General features: G+C 61.2%; 1 protein-coding gene across 1 annotated transcript in view; it reads right to left on the bottom strand.

The window, feature by feature from the left end:
- The window catches only part of ITPKB (inositol-trisphosphate 3-kinase B), a 90311-nt gene that overhangs the window by 6776 nt on the left and 58669 nt on the right, over window positions 1–24866 (bottom strand). Inside the window, exons 3-5 of the mRNA XM_027046324.2 lie at window positions 7464–7563; window positions 6005–6218; window positions 1219–1423 (exon numbers count right to left, since the gene is read on the bottom strand). Coding sequence (XP_026902125.1) covers window positions 1219–1423; window positions 6005–6218; window positions 7464–7563 — 519 coding nt within the window. The remainder of the gene's footprint in view (window positions 1–1218; window positions 1424–6004; window positions 6219–7463; window positions 7564–24866) is intronic.

Below are 24866 nucleotides of genomic sequence, written 5' to 3'. Positions count from 1 at the left end.
GAGGCAGAGAGAGGGAGGCAAAGAATCCGAAGCAGGCTCCAGGCTCTGAGCTGTCAGCCCAGAGCCCGACGCGGGGCTCGAACTCACAGACCGTGAGATCGTGACCTGAGCTGAAGTCAGATGCTTAACCGACTGGGCCACCCAGGCGCCCCGAGATCTGTTCTTAGTTAAGGACAAAGGGTGAGGAAGCAGGGCTCCACGAGGAGCCCCCAGACTTGGGTCTGTGCATCACCAGGCCGGAGACGAGGTAACGCAATGTGGCTGCCTCTTGAAGATTAGGCCGGACCCTGGGGCGGAGGGGGGGCCTTGCCCACAGGGGCTCGTCGCGGGGCATTTGCCCAGAGCAGGGGAGGGGAGACGGGCTGCTGGCTGTTCCTGCAGCCGGACAACGAACGGAGGCTAGGGCACCCAGCCTGAGAGGGAGAGGTAAGGGGAAAGCGGACTGTTTTGGAGACATGAAGGAAAACGAGCATTATGAGAGGGAAGCATGAAACTTGCAACCCGTATGAGGGCTGGATGCAAAAAAGGAAGAAAAACTGGTTTCAGATGACAGGGGAGGGACACATGGCTTTCTCAGCCCAGAGCTCACAAAGCAGTGCTGGGGAGGGGCGGATGCCGGGAGCGCCACCCTCTGCTCAAACCCAGACGCTAGGGCTGTTTGGTGACAGCCTGGAGCAGGCAGAGGGCAGAAACCCAGGAAGGCCGCAGGGACCGCTGTCTGCCCGGCCGGCCGGCACCTCGCAGGCAGCTCCCCGGGGTGAAGTGCGAGCCCGCACCTGCTCATCATATCCAGGGCGGGGACACTCGGGGACGCGGAGGAGGGGCGTTTGGTCCGGCTGCCTGGGCAGAGGGAGGGTCACCACAGCCGGCACGTCCCCGCCCCTGCATCTCGTGGCCCATCCCCAGCTCTCAGGCCACGGGCAGAGTGAGCGGCCCCTGCACTGGCACGCGGGCTCCTAGGTGGGCTCCCGGTCAGGGCTGGACACGGTCAGGATTAAGCGTAGGGTCCTCGGCAGAGGGCTGACCCTGGGGCCGGCTAGAAGCCACCCTGCTCCGGGGCCCCGGCCCTGAATGAGGAGCAGGCGGATTTCCCCAAACACGCTGGGCCTGTGAGGAAGGAGGCTCGTGGCCTCGGAAGGCCCTGCGGGCCACCGCCACCCCCGGGGCGGATATGGGAGCCTCTGTCCCTTCCTTCCCCAGGCACCTGGCGGGCCTCACCTTGATGCCCTCGATCCTGAAGCCGAGGGTGGCGGTGGAACTGATGGTCTCCCTCCACTGCATGTACCGAGGCTTGGTCACAGCCCGCTGGGCTTTCTCCTCCTCGGTCGGGGCCTCGGGGTCCACCTCGATCATCTTCTGGTACATGTCCTTCCGGAGGCTGGGCTTCTTCCGGGCCTTGGTGAGCTCCTCCTCCAGGTAGGTCCTGCGTGGGAAGGGGGGCGGTGATGAGGGCCATAGGCCACTTACGCGGGATGTGCACATGCTCTGCTCAGGCCGGGGCCGGCTCCCGACCGGGAGAACGGGGGGCGGCCCTGCGCATGGGGTGACCTCGTGCCAACACCAAGCACTAAGGCCGAGCCAGAAGGTGGCCTCGGAAGGGGCCACGGCAGCGGAGACGGAAGCCTGTGCCTGGGGTGGGGGGGAAGCCCGAGGGGGGCCACACGGCCTGCCCCGCCCTGGCCCGTGCCTCCTCACACCTGCCCCCCCAGCCCGAAGGCCCGAGAAGGCACAGCCAGTGGAAATCGCTCACTGTCCCGCCATCGAACTGGCAGGGGTCCCCCGGAAACCGGAGCAGGGGCGGGACGGGACTTCGGCAGCCCGGGGCTGAATCCCTGGCCCGCGATGCCTCCCCCACCCCCATCGCCAAACAGAGATGGGGCGTCACCGCTGCCACACACACGGGCATCCTGCACGTTGCAGACGCACCCCTGCTCCCCAGTGAACCCCCCTCTTCTTCCCTGACCCCGGGCTCCACCGCTGCCCCGGACCGTTCCTGAAACAAATCACAGGACAGAGCTGTAGTGGAAGGAAGATTTCTGCGCTGGCCCATCGTGGGTGGTGGCCGTGACGGCGGCCCGGCCCCACCCTCCCCTCACACCTGCTGCTTGGGGACCCAGGACAGACTGCGTGTCAACTCATGACGCCTTCAGAGGCCGAGTTTTCACAAACCACCGTGTCAAATATAAGGAAACGACAAGTCCTGGGTTGTGAATGTGGGCCTGGTCATTTAGAACCTCCCGTAGCCCTCACCTGTACCAGTGCACACCTCCTCCACGAGCGTGCGCACCTCCCACGCACACGTGCACGCACACAGCCATGCACACCCCCACACACACGCACGTGCAGGTACACCCCCATGCACGTGTGCACACACGCACACCCCCACACACACGTGCACACAGAGACGCACGTGTGCACACAGCCATGTACACCCACACCCCCACGTGCACACCCCCACACAAGTGCGTGCACGCACAGCCATGTACACCCACATACCCACACGTGCACACACCCACGCACGTGTGTGCACACAGCCATGCACACCCCTAAGCACAATTATTCACACCCACAACGTGCACTCATGCACACGCGCGCACACTCATGCACATGCGCAGTGCACGCAAACCATGCACACACACGTTCATACCCCATGCACACGTACACCCACACACCCATGCACACCCCACGCACACACTCATGCACATACACCCCACACGCATGCACATCCATGCACCCCCCCACACAACATGCACACACAGCCATGTACACCCCCACACGTGCACGTGCATGCACACACAGCCATGCACACTGCTACGCACACACATTCACACCCACACTGTGCACTCGTGCACACGCGTGCACACTCATGCACGTACGCAGTGTGTGAGCCATGCACGGACACGTGCACACCCCGTGCACACGTACACCCCACACGCACGCACACCCATGCACCCCCCCCAAACATGCACACACAGCCATGTACACCCCCACACAAGCACACTTGCACACCCCCACGCGCACACACAGCCATGCACACCCACGCACGTGCATGCGCACACAGCCACACACACCCTCCATGCACACGTGCAGCCATGCACACACCCACGCATGTGCGCGCACACAGCCATGCATACCCCACGCACACGTGCATACACACTCGTGCACACATGCACGTGCGCAGTCATTAACGCACACGTGCACCCACACCCCCGCGCACACACCCACACGCACACGTGCGCGCACACTCATGCATGCACACAGCCATGCACACACCCTCCCACGCACACGCGCACACACCACGGTGCCTGCCGAGCCAGGTCAGGGATGGCAGGAGCTTCAAGGCAGAGGCCGAGGGGCAGGATGCTTTTGCGTGGAGTCGTGTCGGGCTGGCCTGGGTGCGGCTGTGTGTGCGTGCCATGTGGCCGGGGGTGGGCTGGCCGCCCCACGTGCTCCGGGGCCCACTGTGGAGGCCTGCGGGGCGGGTGGGCGGCCACACTTCCGTAGAGAGCTTTCAGTAGCTCCTTAAACAGGAAGCAGGCCTGGGGCTTTTTCCAGGAAGGGCCCCCGCAGCCAGTCTGGGTGGGGTCGCTCACCCTCCGCCCGGGGCACCGGTCAGCGGCGACACGGCGGGACCTGAGCTCCCCAGTGCTGGCCTGGCCGGGCTCCCCGCCTCCGTCCGACAGCGGGATGGGGGAGCAGAGGCCTCTGCGGGGGACGGGGGTGGGGGGACGGCCACTCAGGGCGAAGGGTGGGTAGGCGGCAAGCCTGTGGGCACCCACAGCTCGCGCACCAAAGCTGGGGACGGTCCTTGTCTCCACCCCCAGCCCCGACATCAGGAAGACTCGTGTGACACACAGCACACAGGCTTACGGGGGAGAATCTAAGAAAAGTCCCTGGAACATGAGCATACATCCACGTGGAACCCGATGCCCCCGATTTAGGACACTACAGGTGCCCACGTCACCTTTTCCTGAGCGCCCCCACCCCTCCCCCCAGCTTGTGGCCGAAGCTGGCTTGGCTGGTCAGCCCGTCTACTGCTTCCCCGTGACAGGTCTCAACCCCTCATGCCTGGGACTCAGTGATGGTGGTGGCCCTGGGCTCCGGCCTCCTCCCTCTGGCAAGCACTGGGCGTGGCCATGGACTGCTGGTCTTAGGACGGGTTCTGTCTGGGGTTAAGGATTCTGGATCGATGCAGCATGGACCCGGGGCCCCACGGAGCCCCCTCGGGGCATGGTCTGCAGCTGGAAGCCTGGCACGGACCCGGGGCCCTGCTGAGTCCGAGTCCCCTCACCTCTGTGTTTGATGTCCCCCTGCTCGGACTGGACCACGCAGGACCCATGTCTCCCGGTGGCAGTGAGGAGCGGAGGAGGGCCCATCCCTTGCATTGTGAAGCAGAGGAGAAGCTGGGGCAGGACCAGTTCTTCCCTCCTCTCCACACAGACCTCGCTCTCACCCCACAGCCTCCGCCTCGAGGCCCCGCTCCCAAGTGAGCTAACGCTGTCCCAGCCTCGCCGGTCACTCCGGGGCGCAGTGGGACAGAAGCTGAAGACACAGGCAGGGCCCAGGGGGCGCCAGTCCCCACAAGCCTCCCAGGGAACAGACAGCTACACGGGGCAGCCTCGTGGGACGGACTTTCCACACATCCCTCCCGCAGCGCGTGCTTTTTTGGGCCACGGTCTGAGTGAACGCTAATCGGAATATTTCTGTGTCTTCCCTTGAGAGGGCCCATCCTGGTGCACCGGGGAGGGCCTTCCGGGGACAGAAATAAGACTCTGGGGAAGGGCAGCGGCCAAGCGGTGGCTGGAGGGACATTCTGTTTCCTCCCTGTGGGCTGGAGCGGAGGGAGGGAGGAAGGGTGCGGGGGAGGGAGGTCAAGGACAGCGAGAGAGCAAATAGAAGGGCCTGTACTTCCCCATCTCCGGTCCCTGCCTGGGGGCCTCGCGACGAACACGGCCTGCAGAGTCTGACTTGAGGACACAGTCCCAGGAGTGAGGAGGGAAGGAAGGGGGCTGTCGGGCCCTCTTCTCTCCTGGCCCCTGCCTGTCTTGCACATGTGTGCGCATACACACACACACACACACACACACACACACACACACACGCTTCTTTCCCATTCTCGTAAGAATAAAAACCATCCAAAGCTCTGAGGCCCCAGCTCTGAGCCGCTCCCTGGAGCCCGGTCTCCCCGGTGAGCTGCGGGCGGATGGACGAGCCAGGCGTCTGGCTGTGCAGCCTGGGGGCTTTCCCCCCAGGGGAGCACGGCACCCCAATACCACGTGGCCAACAGCCCGGGAGGACTTCACGAGCGCAGCAGGAGAGAGGGAGCCGCTCGGTGACTCCTTGGGACGGAGCGGCCCAAGGCTGAGAGGGAGGAGAAAACCACGCCGCCAAAGCAGGGCCCAGAGCTGCGGGCGGAGGGGTCTCGGGTCCCCTCGGCTCTGCGCATCACCCGGTCTCCTACTGGCCATGCTGCCGGTCTCCTTCCCTCCGAGTCCTCTCCAAGCTCGGGCTTATCTCCCGGGGCAGGCACCAGGGGTCGGATCCAAGTCCGTGCACAGGCCCGAGCACCCCCTTCCGGCCTCTGTGCCCTCTCCGGGCCCCCTGGAGCACCCCGACCCGTCCCCCGTGAAAGCAGCTCCCGGGCTCCCCCTCCACCGCACTCGTAGGGCAGGGGCGAACCTTCGTGGGCACCCCAACATATTCCACTGACCAGCTCCCCCTTCCCACGGGTGGGGGTGTGGGGGGGGCGCTAAGACCCTCTACCCCAGTCTCCCCACGCGGCCACCACCTTGCTGCCCGGCAATCCCACCCGCCCAGAAAGGCAGTTGTCTATGCCCCACCCCTCCCAGGGAGGCTCAGCACGGAGCCCCTCTTCCGGCCCCACAGCTACTGGCTCTGGAAAAGCGGGGAGGCCGTGAGGGGCAAAGCCGGGCTCCCGTCCCCTCTGCGGGATGGCGTCACCCACGCCCCGAGCCTGCCCTGCCGCACCCCAGGCCCAGCTCACCTGACGCCCATTTTGCAGTCCATCACGCAGGGCGAGTCGAAGGCGGCCAGTAGGTCGTCCATCTGGTTGTAGCGCTCGCCGTCTTTCACCACGTCGCCGTGGTAGGCGGGGACAAAGGGCTTCAGCACATCGGCCATCAGCCGGTCGAGGCAGCGCTGCTCCGACTCACAGTGCTTCTTCAGGATCCTGCCGTTGGCAGCCGCCTTGAAACTCCCTGCAGAGCAAGGTCGGGGGAGACCCTGGGTCCGTGTCCGAGACCCTCCCCGCTCTCACCTCCCCCTACCTGCCCGCTAGCCCCCGCGGTAGGTCTCCCGGGGCCGCTCGCCCAATAAGCATTGGGGCTGAAGGTGCCCCCAGGTCCCCACTCGTGGACCGAGCCCTGTAAGGGGAGTGGAGGCAAGTCCTGGCTGCAAACCGGGCTGGGTCCCCAGCTTCCCAGACCCCAGGCTCTTCTTCTGCAGATGGAGGGGCACCAGCGCTCACTGCAGGGTTCACACACGCGAGAACCAGCCACTCCTCTTCCTGTGTCACTGTCACCACCCCCACCCCCTCATCGGTCCAGTCCTCGGGCAGTGACGGTGCCTCCGGTCTCAGGGCAGAAGCTCTGATGGGACAGGTTCAGTCCCAGGGCAGGGACGCTGGCTGAGAAGCGGGGGTCCGAGGCCCGGCACAGGCCACCCGCGACGTGACCCTCAGTCACGCCATCGGGGACGTATTTATTTAGGAAGAGTGTCCACCCAACTGCCTTGGGCCCACGTGCGGGGGATATAAAAGAGGTGTCGGACCCTGGGCTGGTCTGTGGTCGTGAAGGTCAAGTCCGGGGCAGCCACGGAAACCACCCAGGGGATGAGGCACACCAAGGGGCCCCCGCACGTGGACCAGCCAGCGCCCAGGCTCTGGCTACAGATGTCCCCTCGTCCCCTGCGGGCGACAGGCACCCTGGCCGCCTGCACCCAGGACTCTACACTGTCCTTCGCTTGTGGGGTGATCTGCCTGCACCTTCCACCTCCTACAAGCTCCGTCGGGGCAGACCCCCCACATCTCCACGAATGCCGTGACCCCCAAGACCATGGCAATGTGGGGATACAGTGGGCGCCCAATGGCACGCTGCGCCTTGCCTCTTTGTCCAAGATGGCAGATGGTGGGCGAGCTGGAAGATGATGATTTCGCGTATTTTGCTGAGGTGAAGCGGGAGAGAGACAGAAGGGGGAGACGGAGACACCGAAAGAGACAGAGACGAGGAAGGGGGGCTGCGTGTGCGTCTGGGGACGGGACAGGCTCCGGAGGGGGTGCAGTCCTCCCGTGTTCTCAGGGCAGTGCTCGGGCCGCATCCGGGGAGCACGCCACTGTCTCCAAGAGATCCCGTTCCAGATGCTTCCACCTCCAGGAGCATCGGGGGCCAGGCCCTCCCTGGAGAGCAGAGGGTCCCGGGGGAACTTCCGCGAGGGCCTGCAGCTACCTGCGTGTCCTGCCAGCTGGATCCAGGGGTATTTCTTCTTGAAGGACATGACGAAGGGAGACCAGTGCACCATGTTTTTTATTTTCCGCCATGATTTGCTCTAGAAACAAGCGAATGAGAAAACTCTCCGTTAGCAAAGAAACCACAGGGGCGCCCGGGCGGCTCACTCGGTTGAGCGTCCAACTCTTGGTTTCGGCTCAGATCACGATCTCGAGGTTTGTGGGATAGAGCCCCGGGTCGGGCTCCGCGCTGACAGGGCGGAGCCTGCTTGAGATTCTCTCTCTTCCTGTCTCTCCACCCCTCCCCCACTCACATGCCCAATTTTCTCCCCACCCCCCACATAAATAAATACACATTTTAAGAAAGGGAACTACTGCTTTCTGGTTAGGACAAATCCAAAGCCAACAGACTCGCTGCCTGTGGCCCCAGGATGACAAGTGTCAAGCCCACAGGGCTCCAAGGACGTCACCTCCGTCATCTACGCAGCAGACGGCCAGCGAGAGCTCGACAAAGCGCCCAGATGCAAGGGGACCTTCGGGGGGACGAGGGTCTGGCAGGTGCACGTGACCCCATCCCGGGCCACTGCCCCGTCAGGGAACAATAAACGCACGCTCCCCTTCTACATGTCCCTCTCGGGCCTCAGTTTCCTCCTCTGCCTCGTGAGGGAGGGAGGGACAGCTGGGCCACCGGGCTCCTTGCACTGGCTGCTGGACCCTCAGGGGCCCGGGGACACGCATCCCAACTGCAAAGCCCCTCGGAGGAAGACTAGAGCTGTCACCCGGCTGCGGTATGTCACCTCACACTGTGTCTGCAGACGTTGCTGCACAGAGGCCCTTCTTGCCTGCGGGCGGTTTGAAGAGAGACCTTGCAGGGAGTTCCCCGGGGACAGCACCCTCCACCCCGCGGCTCGGGTGCACACAGGGGTGAGTGGGCCCGCAGTTCCCTCCTCTTCAAGGTACTTCTCCTTCTGAGGGTGTTTCTCAAGTAAGGAGTGTGTGTGTGTGTGTGTGTGTGTGTGTGTGTGTGTGCAGGAGGGCGCCCTGGCAGAAAGGAGAATGGACACTTATTTCGCACCCGACTTTATCGTCCCAACAGGCACACAGGACAGTCCCCGTCCCGTCGGCGGGGAGAGCCCGAGCCTCAGGGACACGAGCGACGGAGACGGTTCTGGAACCTTCACCCACACCACTGCTTTACAAAAATCCCCTCCTCCCCCCGCAGTCAACGTTTCTGCAGAAGCACACAGGCCCGAGAACCCGAGCTGCAAGTCAGAGCCAGGGGACCACCACCAGTTCCTGAGAAGGCGGGTCCCTGGCTGGCAAAACACAGAGCAAAGCCACGAGGCTCGGCGCCGGGAGAAGGGGCTAGAAGCTGTGTGGGAGGGGGGGCGTGAGGAGGGGCCCGCTTTGACCGGGGACCCCAAAGACCCGGGGGGCTCGCTCCCTGCCCCACGGCCGCGTCGCTGCGGAGGCTGCGGGTGCCCGAGGTGAAACCAAGGTCACATCAGCCGCCGCTGTCACCCAGCTCTCAAGTGAAAATCTGTTTAAGGAGAAGCATCTGCTGGAACCTGGCAATCCTCCTCCGGTGCCAGAAACCCTCACCCCGCCACCGAGACCTGGTCTATTCTCGCACGAGTCCAGCCCTCGCCAGCCCACGTGACGGGAGGGCCGGGCCTCTGCTGGCAAGGTTGTTTTTCTAGATCCTTCCGATGGAGATCACCAAAGAAGGCTAAGGAAGGCCGAGGAGTTTCTTATCTAAGCCCCCAGAAGGGCGCACAAACAATGCAGGGGGAGGCACAACGGGAAAACCTCACTGCACGAGATGAGCCGGGAGGGGAGAGTGGGGAGACGTCAAGGTGGGTCCAGAGGAAACGTGCACAGCTGGCCACCACTTGCCAGCCACGTCCCGCCAGCAGAGCTTGGGGGGGGGACAGGGACGAGGGTCTGGCAGGTGCATGTGACCCCATCCCGGGCCACTGCCCCGTCAGGGAACAATAAACCCACGCTCCCCTTTTACACGCCCCTCTCGGGCCTCAGTTTCCTCCTCTGCCTCGTGAGGGAGGGACAGCTGGGCCACCGGGCTCCTTGCACTGACTGCTGGACCCTCAGGGGCCCGGGGACACGCATCCCAACTGCAAAGCCCCTCGGAGGAAGACTAGAGCTGTCACCCGGCTGCGGTGTGTGACCTCACACTGTGTCTGCAGACGCGGTGGTCCCTCGGCCAGGGAGGGGCGTGCAAAGACGGGGGAATGCTGGGAAGGAAGGCCTTCGTGTTGGCTGCGCCCAGCAGAGGCAGGGTGGGGGCAGAGGGAAGACTGTCATAGCCAGGGGCCTGTGTGACAGAGCCCTGGCCTGCGTCTGGAACGGCTGGGTCCAGGCCTGCTGGGAAGGGCAGCTGGAGGCGGTGGGGGACGAGGGTGAGCAGGTGAGGCCAGGAGGCCCGGGGCAGGGCAGCATACGCAGTGGGGAAGAGGCGGGTCGGCCTGGGCCGGAGTCCTGGCTCCGGCCCCTCCTCCCTGACTGATCCTGGACAGGCTCCTGACCCTCCCGGTGGCCTTATTATCTTGCCTGTAGGATGACAGCAACCCTTGGTCCCCCCCGCCCCGATCCCAGGAGATAAAGCCATTCAGCGATTGGGGTACGTGGGGGAGGGTCTCAGCTCTGCGTTCAGGGAAGGGGGGGTCTCTGAAGTTACCCCGGGGAGCAGCCCGTCTGGAGCTAAGCGCAGGCGTCGCCGTGGTTACTAAGGAGTAAAGACCACTGAGCCCGGGGCTGGTCAGACCCACTCAGTGTGGTCGCAGCTCCCGGAGACGCATTCCTTCCTCGCCTCCCAGGACACCCGGGGTGGTCACTGCCCCCAGTTATCCCATTCTTCGCTCCCGCCCACAGGTGCTGGCAGGTCCCGGCTCACCCCTGGGGACCAGGGCCCAATCCTACAGCGGCTGCGCCTGACGCCGGGCGAGGGCCCTGACCCATGGTCTCCGCCAGCCCTGAGGACGCCGCGCCAGGTAACGGCAGACGGGCTGGGAAGGCCAACAAGGAGGTTTCTTCGAGGCGGGTCCCTTGGGCAGTGGGGCTGGCAGCCTTCTCTGGGGAGTCTCCTGAACGCCCCTTTAGCAGCAGGGTCCTGAGCCCTTGGGAGACGCTCCGAGGCCGGCCACCAAAACCCCGAAAGGTCCCACCTTGGGGCTGGGCAGGGGCAACTACGGGATCACACAGGCCTCTCCCAGCAGGCAGATCTGCCCATGGCTGGAGTCGTGCACTTGGGATGTTCTCGGGAGCACGTCAAGGGGAAGGAAAGGACCAGAAGCCAGCAGGACGGGACAGGTGAGCGGCCTGGAGATGCCGGATGTTTGGAAACCGCTCCAGGCAGCCCCCGCCCCTGACTTGACAGGAGCGGAGAGAATGTGGCCAGGGCTGTAGGGGGAGAACACCACCTGGCCACAAGCCCCGACCCTCCTCGAGGGGACAGAAGAATCTCGGTGGGACGGGCAAACCCCAGACTGGGCTTCTCCGGCCTTGGCCAGCCAGTGACGCTCCCGAACCTGCCAGCAGGGACCGGAGGCTCAGGACACAGCACCTTCCAGCTCCCCTTTGCCTCTTCAGTCTAGAGGTGCCCGGCCTCACAGCAGAAGCGACGCTGGGGGCCAGGACCCGTGTGGGGCGGACGCCTTCACTCAACGCCCGGAACCTCGGAGCGCACGGCTCCGGCCTGTGGTTCTTGGCCGCATCTCTCATCTTGGGCTCAGAGATGCCAGAACCCCTGAGAGCCTGGGCGGAAAGTATTCACTGGCCAGCGGGCTGCAGGGCCCAGGCTGAGCCCCAGGGAGGGGGCCCGGGGGGTGTCCGATTCTGTGTGTGTGTGTGTGTGTGTGTGTGTATGTGTGTATGTGTGTGTGTCTTAAAGGTTTTATTTATTTTTGAGAGAGAGAGAGAATAAGCAGGGCAGGCGCAGAGAGAGGAGACAGAATCCCAAGCAGGCTCCAGGCTCCGAGCTGTCAGCACAGAGCCTGACGCGGGGCTCGAACTCGCGAACCGTGAGACCCTGACCTGAGCTGAAGTCTGACGCTCAACTGACTGAGCCCCCCAGGCCCCCATCTGTGTGTTTTTCTAAACCAGACCCCAAGCCTCCCCGTGATGCTTGTGGCTCCTGGGAAAATGCCATCCTCCGGCTGGGTCCCCCAGACACCCCACGTCTGTTGCAGGGAAACCCCGCCTCCAACGAATGAAAGGGCTAATAACTAGGATCACCTCAGTTTTCCATAAACAGACAAGGAGAGTGGCGCGGGGAGGAGGAGGAGGAGGAGGAGGGGGAGAGGGAACGGCGCAGGGAAGAGGGGAGGATGGTCACGAGTCAGCCCTCCCCTCGTTCACCTTCTGCCTGTTCCTTGGGTCTGGACTTGCTCTGTCTTCCCTGGTGGCCTCCTTCTTGCACATGGAGAGGGCACTAGACCCCCAGGGGGGTGTCAGAGCCTAGTGCCCAGTCCCCGCCCCTGCAGGAGCTGCCCAGGGCCGGCACTCTCTCTCCTCAGCTCAGCCCTCAGGGCCCTCTGGGGTCTGCCTCCTGCCTTCTTTCCAGCCACCGCCTGCCCCTCGCAGCCAATAAAAAGGGTAGTGATGCCGGGGACAGAGACCCCTCTGGTTCCAGGGCTGCCTCACGCACTATGGGACGTTTAGCCGCCTGGTGCCCCCCACCCCCATCCACAGGCGGCCGCGCGGCCATTCACCAAACACGGTGTCCCAGGCCCGTGAGCCTGGCCCCACACACCCCCCCCCGCACCCACCCTGAGACACCTGCCAGGTGCCTGTCTCTGCCGTCAGGGATCTCTCCCCAGAACGGCTGCAGAGGACTTCGCTAACCCTGCGCAGGCCGGTGCCCCTTTCCCTGGAAGCCCTTCCTCTGCTTCAGCTACCCCCTTCCCCCTGGGTGTTTCTAGAATGCTCTGGGCACAATACACCTGCACGCCAGCTCCTACCCGGGCAAGCGTGAGCCCCCTGAGAGCCGGGCCCCCAGGACCTGGCCCCACCGCGCACTCCCTTGCAGGGGGTTCCCGAGAGGCCACCACGGCCCTCCAGGCCTGCAGGCTGAGCACAGCCCCAGCGGTTCAGGAAGAGGGAGACCAAAGCCAAGAGGCATGCGAGGGAGGCTGCATCTGCCCATTGGGACCCACTGGGAGCCTCCTGGCACAAGCTGAGGTTTCCAGACAGGTGCGGGCTCTTCGGGGCCCTGCACCCCAACCCCCCCACTCCCATCGGCCACGGCACTGCCTGGGCCGTCTGGAGAAGCAGGCCTCCTGAAGACAGCTACTCACGGCCCCGTGTTTACCCCAGCGCGGCCAGCCCCTTCCTCCAGCCTCCCTTCCCTCGACGTCGCCAGGCCCGGGCTGGAAAGGCTGGCCTTCATGCTGCATTTCGCTTCCGGAAGGCAGCACGATGAAACAGAGCGCGATCATGTTTGGGAGGCAGGGGGACCCCTTGGTCTACCTCCTCTCGGCTGCAGCTGCGAGCAAGCCTTTGCACCTGTCGGTCAGCGTTTGCATCTGTAAACTGGGCTCGAGAACATCGCACATGCCCGGCCCAGCCCATAAGGTCGTGGGGGAGGACTGTGGAGGAAAGAATACATATATACAGGGGCCCCGTACACGGTCACGGGGCGGGCGAACCTTAGGTGTTCAGTTTGCTTTGACTTCTGTGTCTTTTTTTTTTTTCCCCCTTTTTAGTTGAAACAGTTTTCACCTCCAACGCACGGGAGCCTGGCAAGGATCCATCTGGGCACTTCCAGAGGATCAGATCGTGGCTAAGTGGCAAGCAGATGAGCTCATTGTGTGATCAGCTGCTTGCAAAGCCTCCCCGTGGGTGCTCATGCGGTGGGAGCCCGCGCAGCACCTCCCGAGGCCCCAGATGCGGGGAGAGTCCGAGCCGGCCGGGCCAGGCCAGGCCAGGCACTGGCACCATTTTCGGGTTCAGAGAATCCGTAAAGCTGCCCAAGAGAGAAAAGTTTCCCAAATAACCCCATCTGCCAGGCACCGCAGAACACGGCTATTTTGGGGGGCAAAGAGATTACGGAGCAGATTTCATTTTATAAAGGGGATTTTACATCCTTTCCTTAACTTCTCCCCACCTAACTTTTCCCCCAATTTTCCACTTTTCCCTCCAGCACATCCCTTTTTATCGAAATAGTCTGACCCTTGGCAACCTGGTCTTTGCAGAGAATCACAAGTCTCCTTTTTTTTCTTTTAAGTCTGAAAGAGACGAGGGCAAATCTCGAAGACATCAGAAAAGGGGAATTTTCTCTGGACCCCGCGACTCTCGGAAGCACGCTGGGAGCCTGGGCCCCGCTGCTCCCGTGCGCGTACGCACGAGCGTGTGTGCGCGCTGGTGAGGGGCAGTGACTGGCTAGCGGGGGAGACGGGCGAAGACATCGCCCGTCACACGTCCGGCATGTTGCCGGGCATATCAGTAACACCTCACGTCACCCTCACGCACGACGCTGCTTCTGCGAATGATGACATGCGTTCGGAGAGGTTAAGTCACTTGCCCGAGGTCACACAGCTTCCTGGTTCACACCATTTAACTCCGAGGATGTTGTTGTATTTCAGCCAACAGGGTAACTAGGCCCCCCCCACCCCATCCTCTCTCCCCGTGCTGGGGCGACCGGCCTCGCCCCCAGTTAAAAAAACAGCCTCAGGCCAACAGCAAGGGCTTTGTCCAAAGAGTGACCTTTCAGATGGGGGAGGCCTCAGTAGAGGCCTGCCCTGCCTCCTTCCAAGTCTGTTCCCAGCACTGCCTCCCCAACACACCCTTAACAAAGCCCTGCAAGTCGATGGAAAAGGTCCCGGCCCGCGGATGGCCCGCGCCGCGTCAGCGCCTTTGTTCCGATCTTGCAAAAGTCTGAACGCGACTCCTTGACTTGTCCATGTTTGGAAAAAATGCTTTTTTTCTTCCTTCTTCTTTCGGTCTAAAACAGCAGCAAGGGTTTCCCCGGTGATGGTTCTGTCTCCGGCGCTGGGGGAAAGCCTGCGCTTCTCTGAGGCCCGGGCCGGCCAACTTTGTTCATTGTGTTCCCCCTGGCAGAGCGCTCCCGTGGGGCCAGCTAGGCGAGCCCAGGCAGGTAGGGCTCCCCCCCCACCCCCCCAGGCCCAGCGGTTCCCTCCTGCAACCCCGGTTAGAAACCTGGCTGGGGCCAAAATCGAAACCCGCCCCTGCCAACAGTGAGCTGTGAGCTTGGAGGTGGAGGGGGCAGGGGGGCGCGGGTGGGGAGGTGAGGGAAGGCCTTTCAAAACCGAGACCCCGAGGATCGGAAAAATTAAGCCTGAGGACTTGGCAGGGCAGGTGGCTGCGGCTAAGAACAAGAGCCTGGCTTTGGAGACTAACTGTCCTCCCCCCACTTTAACAAACAAGAACAGTCCCCTGAAAACCAAATGCAGAAACATTTCAAGAAAGACCCGAGGAAGGTTTTCTGTCATTCCCGCCTCCCCCGCATGACGGCCCCAAAGCTGGAGGGGGTGGGGGGTTCAGAACACTTTCCACAGAGGTTAGGGCTGGGCACGGGTCCCCTGCATCGCCCCGCACCTGTCCTTTGGAGAGCCCAGCGACGGAGGGAGCCCCACTCTGGATCAACGGCTGGGCTAGGCCAGTGCGGCAAGGATGGGCCTTCCTCTCACGCCTCTTGGCCACTGCGGGTGCGAGAGGCGGGCACTGCCCGGGGTCCCGGGCTTGGCGCTCTGTCCTCTCTCTCCGAAGAGGGCTGTTGCGCCCCAGGTCCCTGCTCACACAGGTGCAGGCGCCCTGCCTGCAGTGCCCCCCTCCTCCCTCCCGCTGATCTGCGTCCTATCTGCCTCCGAAGCTGGGACCCGCGAGCCGGCCCTTCTGCTCCGAGGGGTCTTGACACCAATCCAGCCACGCGCCCGGTTCCGGGGCCCTCCGCGAGGCAGGGGAAGGTGCGAGTGCTTCCTGACTGTGTGTACCGTGCGGTGTCTGCCCACGAAGGGTGAGCTCCTCCCGGCACCGCCGTGGGCCCCCCAGCTGCACACGCAGTGGAGGACCGCCCGCCGGCCGTCCCAGGCCCCGCACACAGCAAGGGCTCGGGCCCTGCCACATCCCTCCTCCTGCACGACGAAATCCACCCAAGCTGGCTCACGCCTCCGTGGACTCACCTGCCGGGGCCTGGACTTTTCCAGAGACCTCTCCAGGGAGGCGGGGGGGAGTGGGGGGTGGCATATTCGCAGGAACTTCCTGCTCAGTCTGCCTGGTTCTCTACACCCACTAACCACCCACTGTGGTTCCTGGACAGTTGACAGCCTGGCTGGCCCCAGGGGTCTTTGACACACACGCGTGAGGGCTTGGCGGCCGCCCCCCCTCAGATTGGTCAACAGAGCAAAGAAAAGCTCTCCGAGTCCTGCATACTCCAGACCTCCCCCCCCCCCCCCCGCCCCAATTCCTAGCTTCACAGGAGCTGGCATCCGTGGACCCACAGTCTTGCCAAATCAGCCTTTGTTTGGCTCCCCAGGAACGGAGGGAGCCTTCACTCATGGAGATGTTCCCAACCCTCCCTACCAGGCGGGGCCCCACAAAGCTCCGTCTCTGGTCTAGAAGGTCCCCAACTTGGCTCCTCCTTCCTCCTCCCTCCTGGGTTCCATCCTCTTAAGAACTAAAAATAATGGAAGGCTGGAGGAAACACAGAGGGGTGGGGGGAGGAGGGAGGGAGGGGGAGGGCAAGGAAAGCCAGAAAGAGGGGCACAGAGAGGGAGGGAGGGAGGGAGGGAGGGAAAAGCTGGTACAGGCAGAGGCCCAGTGCCTCTCCTTCCAGGAGCCAGGGGGCCTCCAGGCTGTGCCCTGCAGGCTGGAATCAACAATAGGAGGAAACCGGGGAGAGGCCGGAGGCGGGAAGAGCTGGGGCTGGGGGAGGGCAGTCTCCAGCAGCTGACTTCCCAGTGGACAAAGCTGACGGGACAGAAGGGCCCGGCTCTTCCTCTGGGAAAGGGCACCCGGGGCTCTGCCCAGCTGGAGGGGGTGGTGGGAGGGGGGTCCACCCCTGCAACGCACAACGGGTCCCTTCCCACCCTTCCCCAGAGATCTTATTTTCACTTTGGTAAGATGCAAAAACAAAAAACAAAAAACAAAAAAAAAAACCAAAGCCGAGTTACAGAGGGTGGAAATTTACTGAAGGTCCTCACTGGTCAGTGGACACGGGTGCCAAAGGGCTGGGGCCACTTGGCGCCCCCAGCGCCCCCCACCCTGGCCAGTTCCTCAGGGGGCCAGCCCCGCCCCACACACCTGCTCCCCTAGCTTGGGGGAGGGGGCCGGAGGCACTGGACCCCTCCTTCCCAGCTCCCGGACACTAAGGGTGAGGCCGCGCAGGCAGTGTGGTGACGCCGACAGCTCGTGGGCCGTGCCAGAAGCACCTAACCCGTATGGATGACTAGAGCCAGACACGGTGCTTGGCTAAGTACTACGTGTCATGTAGGTGCCGCACGAGTGTCTCAGCCTACCCCGCGGGGGCTCTCACTGTCGCGCGTGGCAGATGGGGACACAGAGGCACAGAAGACTGGATCGCCGGCCCAAGGTTCGATAGCTGGTAAGTGGCAAAGGCAGGATTCGAACCCGGGCCGTTTGGCTCCAGGGGTGCAGACGCTTCGTCACTCTGCTGGGCTGCCCTGTTGTCATCTGTGGCAAATAAGCTCACAGCCAGATAAAAGCGGGTTTCGATCCTGTTACTCCTGGCTGGCGGTGTAGTCAAGTTAGCAGCCTGTCCGAGCCCCACATTACTTGCACAAGGTGAATGCCACCCCACCGCCTACCCGGCAGGGACTGAATCCCCTTCCCGCAGCGCCTGCTGGCGGACAGAAGCATCCAGTGCGGTGAACACTGCATACCTCCTAGGGGTCCTGTCTTGCTCTGAGCCCCGAAGGGGGTGCCTCTTTGGGGGGTGAAACAATGGCAGAGGTTCCGCCTGTGTGGGCTCAGCAGATGTGAGCCGCAGGGTCTGGGGGCCCCCTCCTCTATCCCCGGGGCGCTGGCCTTGGGATCCCTCCTCCCACTGAGGCAACTGCGGGGGGTGAAGCCCACAGCCTTCAGGAAGCGTGTCCCCACAAGGGTCCCATTCCTCGCCATGAAATGAACCCCGGTGGAGCCTGGGCTCCCCTTAAAGAGTCTTTCTGGAAATCCAGAAGGCCCTGGAGCCGCGTTCAAGCACGAGAGACAGCAGGTGAGAGGCAGAGGCAGCCTGGCACTCGAGCCACCGGCCTGTGTCACCAGCTGCCCACACGACCTCCCTTCCACCCCCGTCCCATCCTCCCCTGGGGACCTACGGTCTGAAAGAAGCCGTTCCCGGAGGCTCGACCAGGTGACGGGGCCGGGCCGGGCCGCGCACCTTGGTCCCACGCAGGGCCGTGACATTGACACCGCCAGGAAAACGGAAGGCAGTTTTCTGCAAAACGGCTGAAGGATCTAAAACGTCACGGCAGAGCACAGCCCTGCTACCCAAACAAACTTCCGTGTTAGAGTTTTCACACCGCCCTCCCCCCCGCCCCGTGTATTTCTCCCAAGACAGCCCGGGATGGAGAGTCTCGGGGTTGGTTCTAAATCAGGAAGCTTAAGGACACGACTGCACACGGCAAAGACTTCCTCGACCTCTAGCTTGCTGAAAGTTTACTTGTCCAGGCCAAGAACGTCCACGGACACAGCCCCGCCTCCTAAGTGGCTTCTGAGAACCCAGAAAGAGCTCTTAAGACATTGGCCAAGGGGGTTGCTCTGGGCGAACTCCAAAGCCAGATTTTTGGGAACTCCCACGTAAGGAATTTCCAACAAGGAAACTTTTCAGGAAGAGCCTTGCATATACCCGCATGAGAACTTACAAGCAGTATCGACCACGGAGCTATATTTAGAAAATTATTTCCCAGCAAGATACGTTGGTGCAATTCGGACTTCTGACAGATTCCTCAGGCTCGCCCCTGGCTAGCTGGCACCGAGCAGAGGGCAGAGACAGTCAGAAACCCCGAGCTCGTTTCCAAAGAAGCGCCACAGCCCTGCCCCCGAGAGGCTGCCGATGCCCGGCTCTGGGTTTCGCCCGTGAGTCACCCGGCCTCCCTGTCCCGACCAGAGCCGCCCGGGACAGAGCCCGTCTCTGCTCACGTGCAGATGGCCGGGGGCACAGGAAACGGGGCCACTAAGAAGACACACCCGTGGTCCCCCAAGTAGGAGCCAGACTCGGCAGCTGTCCCCCGGGTCATCCTGACGTCTGCCTCCTCAGTAACGTGTGATTTTCATAAACAGATTGACTCATCGAGCTTCCCCCAAGCATCTCTGTCAACTGGGCCCTGAGTGCTTACTTAGCACTTTCCCACAGCTCACGAGCCTCTAGGCCAGGAGGCAGGCTTGCCTCGCCTCCCAGGGGAGCGAACAGGGGCGAAGGGACTCCCCATCAGAGGACAGGCGTGGGGGCCGCACCTCCACGTACCCCTGGCATCTGTCGGGGTGGGGGAGGGAGAGGGCGTCCCCACCCACCGCAAGCAGAGACACCACACCTGTTGGCTTCACTTTTCACTTTAGGCTACAATGAGTTCACACTCCGTTCATCCGGAGACCCCTTCCAGAGGCTCCCGGGATGGCTCCAGGCGGGGTGGGCTTCGACCAAGCAGCACCGGCAGTCCTTCCTTAGACGGGGCGCACAGGGGCTCCACCCAGCCCCGCCCGTCTGCTCCCTCAGAATCACCGAGAAGCCGGCCAACAGACACGCATCTCCGTACGGCAGCCGGGCTTTCTGTCCACCTGAGACACACCGCCCTCTGCCCCGAAGCCTGAGCCCCACAAAAGTCCCCTGTCGCCTGCACGGCCTGCCTGCTTGTTCCCTCCGACTCCGTTCGCCTCCTTCCCACTGAGTGAAGGGAAATAAAACACTAGTAAGAGACATGAGCGGGTTATCTGAACAATGGCAGAGGCTGAGGACCGGGCTTAATGACCTCGGGAAGTCCTCCCCGCCAAGGGCTTGGACCCTGGACGGAAGGAACTAGAGAGACACTGGGAGGTCGGGGCTGCTCCAGGCCGGCGGGGTCTCCCCACGCTCCAGCCTGCCTCCAGGCACAGGGAAGAGGCGATGACCGTCCACATGCCTCGAGGCGGGCAGTACACGTGTCCTGGAGGAAGTCACCGAGAGAGAGCCCCGAGGACGCGGTCCCGCAGAGAGGGATCCGGGATCTCACAGCGGCCGCAGCCCCCTCGCAGGCTCGGCCCCTCTGAGGCCTCTGGGGACGGCCCACATGTAGGAACTTTCTGACATCACTTCTCGGGAACAGAAACAGCTGGCTGATTTATTCCCCTTAACTTTCAATGCTATTATTAGAGCACATCTGTCTCCGAGTGAAGTCACCAAAGAAAAACCCAACTGAAGAAAACATTGTCTTTTTCTTTTTTTTACGTTTCTTTATTTTTGATAGAGAAAGACAGAGCACAAGCGGGGGAGGGGCAGACAGAGAAGGAGACACAGAATCGGGAGTGGGCTCCAAGGCTCCGAGCTGTCAGCACAGAGCCCGACGCGGGGCTCGAACCCACGAACCGCGAGATCGTGACCTGAGCCAAAGTCGGACGCTTAACCGACTGAGCCACCCAGGCGCCCCTGAAGAAAACATCTTCAAGCCGCTGTCATTTCAATTTTTCGAAAAGGAAGCAAGGCGATAAACCTCCAGGGACCCCCAGATTCCAGGCTGATGGAGGGAGATGGGAGCGTATTTGCCCCGGAACGCAGGCGGCCGACCGACTCACACAGCGCTTGGCCCCCAGGTCGTGACCCGACCGGCAGCTTCTCAGAGTTTCCTCTTCTCTGCCCCGAAGTAGGCTCTCTCCTTCCCCCTCCCAGCAAAGTCTGGTAAAGGTCCCCCTCGACGCTAAATCAGGCCCAGAGGAGGGCCACTTCGTGACAAGCGACCAGATAATTCAACGCACACACACTCCAGCCAGTGGCCAGCTGACTTTATTTTCTTTGTCAGAATGTTTTCTTTTTCTAAACCAGCGGCCGACATTTACAAATCAGGGCATTTCACACAAAACTCCAGATCTCCAGCTGTCTTTGAAATAACCTGGCCCACGCTCCCGCGTGGCGTCCATCCACGGGCTGGAGCTGAGCAACTTACCTGGAGACGGGGCTTCCCTTCCGGTCACCAGGCCCTGTTCCTACACTGTCACCAGCCCAGCCGCTGACAGCATGTGGGTCCCACCCCTGGACTTAAAGAGGGCCGAACGCGAGGATGGCCTCAGGACCTCTACTGGTCTTAAGTAGTCTACTCAACTGGCCACGTGAGCGTGGACAGACTTGTCACCCTTTTCTCGCAGCTTCTCCATCTGCGCGTGGACGGCCCCGGCCCCGCCTCGAAGACCGGAGGAAAGATTACACGGGGAGACGGGGGTTGCTCTGAACACCTGACTGGATCACATGCCACGCGCGACACCGGCCCTTCAGGTCTAAAGGAAAAAAAATCAAATGCCCCAAGAAAGCTGGCCTCTCTGGTTAGATTCGCAGCCGGGCAGGGGGGCGCTGTGGGGGGGCACAGCCGGGCATAGAACCTGAAATAGAACCTGGGACTTCTGAACCGCCCAACCGTGCGGCCGCGGCTGGCACTCCGTTGTCTGCGCACCGGAGACGTGGGACAAGGCTCGGTCACGGCCGAGCAGACAGAGCTCAGCAGATTCTAGAACCGGGGCACCTGCTATGGGGCCGCTGCCAGCGGCAGCCCAGCCTGGGGGAGGGGACACGACGGCATCCGAGGTGGGCCCGGAGGAGGTCCGACACGGGTGCTAGGGGAAAGCCAGGGGACATCAGAGCACAGCGGCCAAGTGCACCCTGGGTGCTGACCCACACCAGACCCAGAGGCCCCGGACCGTCCCCTCCCCCCACAGCCTGCTGGGAATGAGAAAGGGATGGCAGGAACGGGCACAGAGGGTTCCTCATGGACAGGGACCCGCACAGGCCAGCAGGTCCTCCGGGGGAAACGCAGGAGGCACGGGCTCTGTGCGGGGCAGGCTGCGGGGAGGGGGCGCTGGTGACGGCCTGGCACCCATGACCCCGGGGCTGGCGGGCAGGACGACTCAGGGTGGGGGGCTGCGAGTTACCAGGCGCCTCCCCCCCCCACCAGTCCCTCAGCCCAGCATCTCGGGTGGCGGGGGCCCCAGCGCTGGTCACCGCCCCCAGTCGCGGCCTCCCGGTGGCCCGAGGGCACCCACACCTGCGGTCTGACGCTCTGCGGAGCTAATGCGGGTCACTGAGATCTCCCCAGGGGGGTGGGGGGTGGGCGGGGGGATCACTACCCATCATCCTTTGCTCTTCCCTCTCCCGGATGATGACAACCTTCCCCACCTCCAGGCATGTCCTCGGCAGCCCCTCTACACCTCAGCCCGAGAACTTTCTAGAACGTAAATCTCAGCACGCCAATTCCAGGCACCTCCTTGCTTTCAAGTTTCGCAGACTTCCTGAAAGGCTTCCTGTGCTTTGTTTGTTTGTTTTTAATTTTAGAGAGAGTGAGTGTGAGCGGGGTACAGGCAGAGAGAGAATCCCAAGCGGGCTCCGCACTCAGCACGAAGACCAGGGCTCCCCACACCCAGCCCCACACCGGTCCCACAAAGAGGCTACCTCCTTTCATGAGCCCTCCCCTTCCAGAAGGGTCAGCCTTCGTGACAGTGCTCCCCCCCCCCAATCCCCCTGGGTTTTCCTGGAAGAAGCAGCCCCCACTGCTCCCTCTCCTGTCTACGAAACCCAAAATTTAGTGGCAATGCTGACTATTTCCCCGTCCTCCTGGCCTTCCCCGGCTGGGACGATCTGTACCCATTCAAATCCAGCAACACGTACGGGGCTCCGTGCTGCGTCCTGGGGAGCCCACAGTCCATTAGGGAGGACGAGCATGGGGCCAAATAACATAAAAGGCGGCCGGAAACGTCAGCAAGTTTACGGAGGCACAGATACCGGGCCACGGCGAGTTAGTTTCTATGGGAGGCGGGAAATAAATTCAGGGAGCTTCATGGCAAAGGTGCGTTTAAGCTACCCTGTGAAAAATAAGGAAGATGAGCTGTGTGTGCGTGCGTGTATGTGCGTGTGTGTGTGAACTGGGTAGGATTTCGGGCCTGGGGCAAAAGCATGAGCAAACGCAGAGAAAAAAGGGCACAGATAGCTCAGCGCGGCACCCGGTGCTGGACAGTTTGTCTCAGAGGCAAGCGATTCAGAGGGCAAACTGAGGGGAGTTTAACGCAGTAGAAAAGGGATCAGCTTTCTGGTGGTGAGTCGGCAATTCTGATCGCACACACGCCCACCAGCTGCTGTCCAGGCCTCCGAGCCTCCTGCCTTTCTCTCTACACCTGCTGCCCTACGGCTTCATTTTATCAATACGTGGAAGCTTCCAATTCCCGGATGTGTTAGCTATCTTTGATACGTAGCGCACCCCACACAGAAGGTGCTTCAGAACTCTCGGGTATAAAGTCAGCCCTCCAAGATTCAGACCCGGGGGGGGGGGCCGTGTCCCCAAGTCCTGTCCTTGAATTTCAAGAGCAGGCCAGAAACAAACGGTGGGAACGCAGAAAAAAGACAGAAGCCGGGCTGGGGCTGCTAACCTCCATCCGGTTCTAGGAGACTCCTTGCAGTTTTATTTCCGTTTAATCAATCCCGAAGAAATACAGGGAAAGACAGAGTTACAATTTTTGGATTTCCTGTGAAAGGGGAAATTTGTGAATTTCTGCCAAATTTATCTTTAAGATTTTTTTTTTCCTGTTTGCATTTCTGTTGCTTCGGTTGAAAGAGACTTTTCGGGGCGCCTGGGTGGCTCAGTCGGGTAAGCGTTCGATTTCGGCTCAGGTCACGATCTCACCATTCGTGGGGTCAAGCCCCGCGTCAGGCTCTGTGCTGACAGCTGGGAGCTTGGAGCCTGCTTCGGATTCTGTGTCTCCCTCTCTCTCTGCGCACCCCCCACCCCCAGGTGCGCTCTGTCTCTATCAAAAATGAATAAACATGAAAAAGATTTAAAAAAAGAGACTTCTCAAAATTAAAATAAGTACTCTGCAGGCCAACCAAAAAGGAAGAGAGCCAGCCAAATCTGGCTCAGCCCACGAATGTGAATACGCAGGGACCAGTTTTTATGAAGTCTGACAAATTCATACAAGACTCAAAATAGAAACTATGATGTTATAATTCATTACCACCACCGGCAGATAGAGAAGTGTAATTTCCCCCCTTTCCCAAGCATGCATTAATGTATCCACAAGCATGACACTGGGTGACGTACAGAAGTGTTGAATCATTATATTTCATGCCAGAAAATAATATAACGCTGTGTGTTAAGTATACTGAAATTAAAATTGAGTTAAAAAAATACAAAGTATTAAATCCTTTACTAACCCCCCCCCCCCCCCCCCCCCGCACACACACCGTTTTTTTATTGGCATGATCACATACACGAAGTTCAACAGGAGAAACTAAGTTTCACCATCTGCGATGATTTTCTGGCCATTTTCATTATTTGTTTTATTTCTTGATCATTATCATTACTGAAAATAATTTTTTCATACAGGAGAGAGGAGTGCTAGAAAAATCATCCACACCCAGTGCCTAGTTCGGCTTCCAGACGAGGGTTCAAGCGGGGAACAGAAGGTGAGGTTTCTGGAAAGGAGAACCAGGCAATGTCCCAGGCTGACAGCAGGGCTAATGCCCTGGGGCCAGATCTCTAGGTAGGTGGGCAGACAGGGAGGACAGCACCAGAACTTTCTTGGACCCTCTAAAATGCAACACTAGGGGGGCCTGGGTGGCGCAGTCGGTTAAGCGTCCGACTTCAGCCAGGTCACGATCTCGCGGTCTGTGAGTTCGAGCCCCGCGTCAGGCTCTGGGCTGATGGCTCAGAGCCTGGAGCCTGTTTCCGATTCTGTGTCTCCCTCTCTCTCTGCCCCTCCCCCATTCATGCTCTGTCTCTCTCTGTCCCAAAAATAAATAAAAACGTTGAAAAAAAATTTTAATAAAAAAAAAATAAAAAAAAATAAAATGCAACACTATAAGGATCAAAGGCAAAGAAATCCCCAAACCCAAGGCCAAGTCAAATAAACTGGTGAAAGTATTTTATAAAATACATTATTGTGGAAGGGTTAATGAATTTAGTGCATAAAGAACTCAACAAACAGGTAAAAAAAAACAAAACAAAAGAAAACTCTAAGCGTCTGACTCTTAATTTTGGCTCAGCTCATGATCTCATAAGATCGAGCCCCACAGAGGGCTCTGCTTAGGATTCTCTCTCTCTCTGCCCCTCTCCGACTCGCTCACGCGTGCTTTCTCTCCTCTCTCTCAAAATAAATAAATTAACATTTAAAAAAAAAACAAACCTCTCAGATGCCAAGAGATAAACTTGGCACCGGGCATATAATTCAACGTACACGTAGTGAA

This window comes from Acinonyx jubatus, chromosome E4 (genome assembly GCF_027475565.1).
Source record: "Acinonyx jubatus isolate Ajub_Pintada_27869175 chromosome E4, VMU_Ajub_asm_v1.0, whole genome shotgun sequence".
NCBI classification, from domain to species: Eukaryota; Metazoa; Chordata; class Mammalia; order Carnivora; family Felidae; genus Acinonyx; species Acinonyx jubatus.
The sequence above is the reverse complement of the archived record's forward strand: the minus strand, read 5'-3'. Positions and strand labels throughout refer to the sequence as shown.